The sequence below is a fragment of the Gavialis gangeticus genome, unplaced genomic scaffold, assembly GCF_001723915.1.
Source record: "Gavialis gangeticus isolate Ggan-Ray unplaced genomic scaffold, GavGan_comp1, whole genome shotgun sequence".
Lineage (NCBI taxonomy): Eukaryota > Metazoa > Chordata > Crocodylia > Gavialidae > Gavialis > Gavialis gangeticus.
The window spans coordinates 76,550,257-76,559,281 of NW_017729034.1; the positions used below are offsets into that span (position 1 = coordinate 76,550,257).

General features: G+C 41.4%; 1 protein-coding gene across 1 annotated transcript in view; it reads left to right on the forward strand.

Moving 5' to 3' along the window:
* CNKSR3 (CNKSR family member 3) overlaps positions 1–9,025 on the forward strand; it is a gene marked incomplete at its 5' end in the record, with an annotated part of 70,296 nt that overhangs the window by 27,739 nt on the left and 33,532 nt on the right. Inside the window, 2 exons of the mRNA XM_019526744.1 lie at positions 2,265–2,384; positions 4,528–4,587. Of these exons, the coding sequence (XP_019382289.1) occupies positions 2,265–2,384; positions 4,528–4,587 (180 nt within the window). The remainder of the gene's footprint in view (positions 1–2,264; positions 2,385–4,527; positions 4,588–9,025) is intronic.

Genomic DNA, 9,025 nt, shown 5'->3' on the forward strand with positions numbered 1-9,025 from the left:
GAGCACTACCAGGAGTGACTAGAAATAAGTCACAAGGTGGCAGAGGGTAGATTTGGGCTAGATATCAGGAGGTGCTACTTCACTGTCAGGGCGGCTAGTATCTGGAACCAACTTCCAAGCGAAGTGGTGCTGGCTCCTACCCTGGGGGTCTTTAAGACAAGGCTAGATGAACACCTTGCTGGGGTCATTTGACCCCAGTACCTTTTCCTGCCATGGCAGGGGGTCGGACTTGATCATCTGCTCAGGTCCCTTCCGACCCTATGAACTATGAAACTATGAGCCACTGTGCAAGAGCTTTTCCCCACATCGGGCCAGCCAGAATTTCCGGTTAGTAGAGTATTCTGGCTAGTTAAATGCCAGATAGAGATATTACTGTATATGATGTAAATCCAATAAATCAGAGGTTCCTAAACTTTTTCTTATTACATACCTCTTTCCAGATTTACCAGCTGCTCATGTACCCCACCAGCATACGTTTTATATTTTAATCCCTTAAATGCCAATTATTGATATAAGGAAAATTAAATATACCATTCCACAATGTCTCTAGGGTGCCCCCCAAGATGTCTTGTGTCCACCCAGGGGTATATGTACTGCAGTTTGGGAACCTCTGTGATATATATTTGAGATCTACCAAATGAGACTTGTGCCATGTTAGGTAGACAATGCATATTATTGTGGTCCCTCTTGAAAAAGAGCTGTCCTTTCCATGGAGCTAGAAAGCTGTGTGTCTAATTATATGTTAGCTTAAAAGCTCTGAGTTTTCAAAATCATTTTGAAGCAGACTTGTGACCAAGTAGGGGACAGAATGAAATGCTTTTTATTTTTTGTAACAGTTAATCATCGCTTCCTGCTTTTGACATGAACCAGGCTGTGTTCTTTGATAAGGCCTTCCGCTTGTTAATAGATGCTTAGGAATTTAGTAGCACAATAGCTAAAAATAATTTTGTCTATAAATGAGAGCAGGCAAATAGGAGTTTTCTGCCTTTTACGTTTTCCATTGATACACACTTACTCCCAAATATGTATTGTTGTTTGGAATTCCCTTGTTTTGTGCAGTTCCTCGTATTCACACTTCAGCATTGTTTTAATTTTTTTTTTAAATTACGTTATTGTAATTTGGTTCTGTAAATCTGGTTTTAAAACACAACAAAAAAAAGCCCTGAGAATATCGTATACAAAAGAGCTATCTTTATACAAGGCTGCTGTTTTGTGCCACTCCCTAATTACGTGTCTGTATAGAATGAAGAATTCCTAATCCTGTGTGGAAGCATCTGTTCTCTCAGGTGGGCCATTCTGCAGGTTCCCAGGCCAATTACAAGTAAATACTATTCTGAAAATTTAAAGTCTTTTTCCCCTTTTGCTTTTAAAAACAACTAAGTTTATTGCTTAAATTAATATTAAGGTACAAATTTCATTAAGGAGTGTAATGGAAAGTTGCTTGTAGAAGACAAAAACTTTATTTTTCCTATTCAGTTCTCTCTGACTAGTCAGTTACTTTACCTTTTTGAAAAGTCAAATTCTAAAAGACAAATAAATCCTTCGCTGAGATCAAGAAACCAGGCTCCCATTAACTTCATGAGGAGCTGCACCTTTCAGGGCAGAATTTGAAATTGATACTTGGCATTGGCTTGGGATCAGCTACGTTTGGGGCAAAAAGCAAACAAAAGTTTTGTCTATATAAGGATTCCAGCAGCGGACATGGCAATAACTGATGTTAAAATGCATTTAGTCAAAAGCCTTGCCTATTTAATCCTTGGTATAGACAAGTTGCTAGTGACCACTGGTGTTTTTAATGCTACCTTGACTGCCACTTCTGAGAGCAAGTTTAAAGAATGGTGTTGAGTACCAGTAGGCAAAAGAAGTGGTCAAAATGCTTTTGATTTCAATTTAAAACACGCACATGCACACGCACAAAGGAAAAAAATGACTAAATTGTTGCAAAGCTTTTGCCATTTCTAACCAGCTACATTTAGTCCTTGTCCATACTAGCTCTCCCAGAGTTCTTGCCAGTGGTGGAACAGCATTGGTGTAGGCAATAATTATAGGGGGGGTTTTATGCTATTGTTGTATTGCTTACTTATTGTAGACAGAGACATAGACTGTAATTCTAAATGTTCTCATGTTTTACTTAGTCATCTCATACCTTAATTAACTAGATTTTTAAATTAATCTTTACCTTTGTTGAGAAGATAAAGTAGAGGGAGGGATTCTAAAAAGGGTAGAATATGTGGCATTTGTAACCAGTTTCTTCTATGTTTTAGTCCAAGTCTTTAAATGGAATTTGTGATAAGATGATAAGATCAACTACAGATCCATTGATGAGCCAGTGTGCATGTTTGGAGGAGGTTCATTTAACCAACATTAAACCTGGGGAAGGCCTGGTAAGAACTAATTTGTTTTTCTTATGCAATTACCCTATGGGTAAGTGGTGTGCTGCACCTGTATTGTTAGTGATGAATTTGCAAGCAGTTTCTCCTACAACTTATTCCCATTAAAACCGTTGTGATTCTGTGGGAGGGATTGGACACATGAGTGAAATGATATATAAGATCAATCCTCTTTTTAGTAAGCCTACAAACAGGTTGTGTGTTGACATGGCAGGCAGTAATTAGGATGAAGTTCAGAGGTTTAGAATCTATGCATATGTAGCTGATTTAAAAAAACCCATAACTTTGTAGTGGTAATATGTCATGTACCCCTGTTAACTTGCCTGAAAAATCACTGAAAATGTAGTGCTTTATTTGTGCGAATCACCTGCAACAACTGTATATAGACAATTTTGGATGGCCTTTTTTGGTGGCACATTGGGTGTATGTTGGGGTGTTTCTTTTTAGTAGGAACGTACAGTAAACATTTGGCCTCTCAGTGATATTTATCAACTATATCTCCAACACAGATAAAGCCAGTTGATCTAGCCAAAAGTTCTACTTAGATGAATGCTTTTTATAAGAGACTTAAGATGGAAGCACAAACTAGACTACCCCTTTTCTGAGAAATACACCTTCCTATACCCCTTCATGTACCTTGTGCATTGAATAAGGACACTAACAGCATAGAGCCTTGCTGGCTTGGGGTCTGCAAAAATAGGGATATGTGTAGGGAACCTTTCACAAGTAGCCCAGAATATTGGCTAAGTACAGACTGTCAAAAGTCTGAGGCTGAATCGATTCAATCTTCACAAATTAGTCTAAGCTGCTTAGATTGAATCAATAAGCAAGGGAACAGACATTGACTTTTGATTATGGAAATACAGCCACATGCCTGCTGTGGCCCAGGCCAGAAACTGGGGGTGCTACAGCATGCCTCCCTGCTTGGCTGGAGCAGGCAGATGCGGCCAAGGCTAGCCCACCCACCATGTGAGGAGGGGAAAGGGGGTTTGTAGGGAAGGTGCAAAGCATCCTGGGATGCTAGGGGACCTGTGAGTTAACTTGAATTTGGAGGGGATATGAAACAGAAGTTCAATAAACTGATTTAACCTAAATCAGTTAAGTCTGATACTATATCCATCCAGGTTTATCTTAAACTGGTTTTGGCCACTTTGAAAGTGGTTCATGTACACTGAACTGTTGTGTTACAGATTTGAACTGGCTTCTGATCACTTACACTGGTTTATGTGTAATTTCTGTCCCTAGCCATTGAGAAGGAAAACAAAAAACTCTGTTGCTTTTGCTTTGAGACCAAAAGGTGGGAATTCCTTGCATGTAAATAGTGCTTTGCTTTTGTACAGTACTCCTCTTCTACAAATGAAAAAAAAATCTTCACTCACAGATGAGGAAATTGAACTACCAACCTGCAATGGTAGAGATACCAACCATGAATATTTGTTAGTATTTTGGTTATAGAATATATAAGTTATATGTATTTAGTTAGAATATTAGGTAGTATTGACTTGTAGCTGGCCTGTTTAAAACATTCACACACTTCTTTTCTTTTACATTTAACATTGCATCCATACTGCAGTACGGTAAAATGGTACAGGCGCAGGTTGTCTACAGGGTAACGTTACAAGCTGGCTTGTGTTTGGAACAAACATTTTTGGATATACCAACAAAATATGAAAAGCATTTAGTATATTTTTTTAGAGAAATTTTATAAAGGTGCTTGGTACAGAAAGATTAATAACCATCAAGCAAAACAAAATCTTCAAGTGTAGAAAAAGGTATAAAAAGTTCACATGGTTTGTTCAAGGTTAAAAGGGGAATCTGTGTCGAAACCAAGATTTAGGACTTAAGAGTTTCTGATATCTTTCTTTGGTGCATTAAAAATGTGTAAGTTACATTGGTAAAGGTGACTTGCAAGGGGTAAAGTTATAAAATACACTGACTGGTAAGTTTTTGTAAGTACTGAATCTCTGAAAATTCTTAAATAGTGAGGTATTTAACATGTTTTGATACTAGGTAACACTGCTTACTAACTTTGAGTCTGGGAATATGAAATAATCAATTTTGAGTATGTTACAAGGGATAGCTTATGTAACAAAAAATGAGTGTTTGTTTAAACTTTTTCATTTTTAACACCCATTAGGGAATGTACATCAAATCAACTTATGATGGATTGCATGTAATTACTGGAACTACAGAAAATGTAAGTATATTGTATTTAATTTGTGGTGGGTGTATTTATAATTAAAGTGAAATTGTAATCAGAGCAGATTGCTAAATCTTATTCCTTTCATTTTTAGTTTGCTTTCTTCTGCTATGAATAGATCTCATTCTGTAAATAGTGTTTTGTATATGCTTTGTTAGACTTCATCTCACTGCAGCATTTTCCATCAGCCAGATGATACCTGAATTGTTTTAAAACATGTGTGCCATTAAAATATACACCTTCATTAGTAAAATTATTGTACGTGGCAGATAATTTTATGGTAGATTATCTAACAAATCCTTATTGAAAAAAAAACTACTCTCCCTTAATAAGAGCAGGTGGGGTAGCAGCATGTTCATTCCAATAATGAATGGCAAAGTTAGGGAATATAATAGGGAAAACAATAAATTCATTAAACTTTCTTCTTTGGATTAGTTTGATGGAAAGGCAGATAAAATTGGTGGAAGAGGAGCTGTGCTCCTTGATGATAGTCACCTGGCATGCTGGGACAGGTCAGCTTAATAAGCAGCATTTTTATTTCATTGTTATGTTGGGCCCCCCCATGTGCCTCCGCATGGGAGAATTCTCCCAGGTTTTCTCTCCAGGTAGAGAAATTTACAAGAGTCATGAGTACAAACATTTGAATGCTGAGGCCGTGAAGAGTGGAGAGCTTATAGTGCTGATACTGTGCAGCTGGTGGGGTGTGGAGTGAGGGAAGGCATGCTCTGCAAGCTTCCTTAGTCTGCTGGTGACATCACAGTAGTGCATAGGGAAGCCCTGGTTAGCTAATCCAGACTGCTCATGGTCAGCCTGTGTTTCCCTGCAGCACAATGTGGGGATTATGAAGGGTGAGGGTTCTGGGGCAGCAGAGTCCAGTGAGTGATATGATCTCCCTGGGGGAGAAGCAGGAAGACTGTTTTCCTCTTAGAGAAGCTATGGCATGTACAGACATTTGCTGTTCCTGGAGCAACTCTCCTGGGAATGATGTAACCCTGGTTGTTCCTAAGTTATTTTTGTCCTGTAGTGACTGTTTTTATCTTGGGAGAAAAAAAATTAAATATCTGTACACTCATGGTTTCTTCTGGAAGAACAGCAACTCTCCCAGGATAAACTGAATGTATGAGGCCACTTACGTAAGTACTATGCAAATACACAGTGCAGTGGAGTTTTTGGTCAATGACTAGGGCTCCTAGACAATATTGTAATACAGATACAGAGTAGTAGTTTCTTTATATGGATGATGTCGTTGTTGAAGGGAAGAACTGTGGTGGTGGTATGTGGGGGGTTTTTTGTGGTTTTGTTACTGACTAGAAAAGAACTGTGGTGGTTCCAGCTGTACTCTGGCTAAGTCAGAAAGGCCTGAGATGGATGGGATACAAATCTGTAACTTACTGTTTATAGAGAAAGCTGAAAGCTTTTATATCTGCCAACTCTTAATCTTATTGGATTGTTTGGCATAACTTGTTCAGCATGGGATCTAAAGTACAGATTGAGTCTACTTGGCAGTGACTTCAACATTTCATGTGATAAATATGAAAGATTGTAACATTGGCTACCGCCAAGTTGTATATACATTTCATTTTAAACAAGGCTGAATGTCATGAATAAGATTCTGAGGCTACTATAATTTTGGGCATAAAACAGAACTTTGTATCTGACTGAATTTGTAAATAACAGTTCCTCTTGAGGAAACTGAATTTCCCTTGGAGAAATTCTAATGGCTAGAAGTAATAATTGGCTAGAGCTACAAGCAATTAATTAATCTCTCTTCCCGTCTTCCTTATGACAGTGGGTATATTTTAGAATGGTCTAAGTTGTATCTATTTTCTTTGTAGCTTTGACCATTTATTTACTTTATAAAATATCTACTTTTATCTTATGTTAATTAAAATCCATCCAGGTGTATTTTACTGCATCAACCCAACTGAACAGTTCAGGGGAAGCTATACACTGTCTAATTTCAGTCAGTTGACAGGATTTCCGTATTTTTCCTGCCTACTTACGACTTCCTATGTTGTATGAGAATGCGTTTTCCAAAAGCAAATTTTCCATTTTCCTCTGTATTTGCAATAAGAATGGAATTTCAGCTGACACTGGCTATAAAAGTACACTGAGATTTCCCCCAAACAAATTGTTGATCACGTTGCATGATATTCTGGCATCAGTATTATGTGTGTGAATTGGTTTCCACATCTGTAATCTTAGCTTCAGATTTGTCATTAATTGTGATCATATTCTATACACATCCCTTTGTAGGAGGGCCAGGCCTCAAGGGTGGCTGTGATGCCCCCTGGTGGTCAAACAGCTACTGCCTCATTCCGGTTCTAGGTGCCTTCTCTTCCGCTCTCACCTGGCACACTTCTGATGTAATTGTTAGATTGTTAAAGGGAAGCTGTCTGAGAGTCCAAGAACATACCCTCATTTTTCCTTGCCAGCGCAGCTCCTGGACCCCACTAACTCAAACCCAATCCTTCGGCCAGGAGGACCCACCCAGTGTACGTGTCTATTCACAGCTTCTGACCTCCCCTACAGCACGCCTCGCAGGTTTCATGCATCATCACTGAAGTGGGACACTTGTTCCCAAAGTTACTAGGCCGCCTCAGGTCTTGACTCCCTTGTTGGGGCTTTTGCCTTCCAAGCTTCCATCCCTCTATTCTAGCTGGTCCCTTAGCCAAGGCCCATTGTCCCAGACCTGACTTCTGGGCTGCAGTCCTGGCAGTTGTCTGTCACTCTGGACTTCTGGTCCATGCCTCTTGCTCTGGCCTCCCGGCCCTAGATTTTGCCCGTTTGGGCTGCTGGGCCCCTAGTCTCTACCTTTCTAGGTTGATCTCACCCCCTACTGAGCTACATGTCCCTGATCCTTGCTCTTCCCCTCTCAGGCTATGAGTTCACCTCTCTTGGGCTAGGGGTTCCTGACCCTGGTTCTCCCTCTGCTTGCGTTCTGGGCCCCTGGCTCTGTCTCTGCTACTCACATAATTTTTTTCAGCCCCACTCTGGGCCAGGCTCAAGGCAGTTGGGGGCCCTTCAGGCAATACTGGGACCTCCAGACCTTTTCTGTAGTCCCAAACCACTGGTTTAGTACAACAAAATGGGAAAGCAAGTGCTTAACACAAACCATCCCTTCTGAGCAAACAAACATCAAGAAAGGAGAAGCACGCTATCATTTTAAGAGGAAGCCTCCCCCCTCGGGGCAGACCCACAAACACCAAAACAGGTCTTACCCCTTGGTTTGCACTGCTCCACTTGGGGCATTACACTCTGCTTCCAGGTCCCTTAGGTAGCTCCCTCTCCTTCTGGCACCCATCCTCCACAAGCTCTCCAGTCTTTACTTGCAGTCCCAAATGTAACAGGGTCCCAGGCGCGAGCCCAGCCACAGCCATAGTCTTCTCCATGCAGGGCTCCTTCCCTGGTAGCCTGCAGACTTACCATCAGTCTTACAGCAACAGCTACCTCTCAGCAGAGCTCTTTTCCCTTCTGGCTCTAGGGCTAGACTGGCTGTCCTGGCCCAGGCTCTGTCCCTTTCTAATCATGAGACTTCCCTGAGTTGGCTACAGGTGTCCTTTGATTAGGCTTGCTGGCTTTACCTATGGCAGCTTACAGCTGTAGCCTGGATGCTTCAGCAGTGCCTAGCTTCCCCTGCAAGGCTCTCTCCTCAGTTGTATTATTGCAGAGCACTTAGATCCTCAACTCAGGGGCAGGTTACAAGCCCCTGAGGCCTGCTTTTTTGAAGCTCCTAATAAGAAGCCTTACCCCATCTCAGAGCCTCCATTCAGTTGTTCCCCCCTTTAAGGTAACAGATGCCTTATGCTCCTGTTACACCCTTCAGATAAACATTTACTTGCAAAGAGAAGTGCTTTGTGTGCGAGGTGCGAGCCGGGTTGCGGCTGTTGCCCCAGTGGGTTCTATCCCCTGATGTTAAGTTAGCGAGAGGGAGAGGTGGACTTGCTGTGGTTCCAAGATATTTCTTTTATTTAGTCTCTTTCTTACATGCACTCCACTGATGTAGATGTGGTTGCGCAGGCAGTTATACTTAGTTCAGTCCTGAACAACGACAAATAAAGTTTCTCACTTGTGCACCACCGGTGTGAATGTGGCTGCACGGGCGGATTCCGTCCCGGTTCAGGTGAGAGACGAAGGGAAGAAAACAACAAAACGCTGGATCTTGGTTCGGTTGGGGGGTAATCGATAATCAAGCATCCGTCCTGTTCCGATGGAACGGATGTAAGGTAAACCGACGGCTCTCGGGTCAGGTGAGGGCGAAAACAATAAACCGCTGGACTTCCCGAGAACCAAAAGAACCGATCGGCAAATCGTTTCTCTGGAGACAGGAGAAGCCGTGGGAAGCTGGCCAGGCCTACCCACTGAGCGGTGGAAGCTCCGGCTTCTGTTCTAGCTAGCTGACTAAGAGCGATGGATGCTCTGGTGTTTGCGCGCT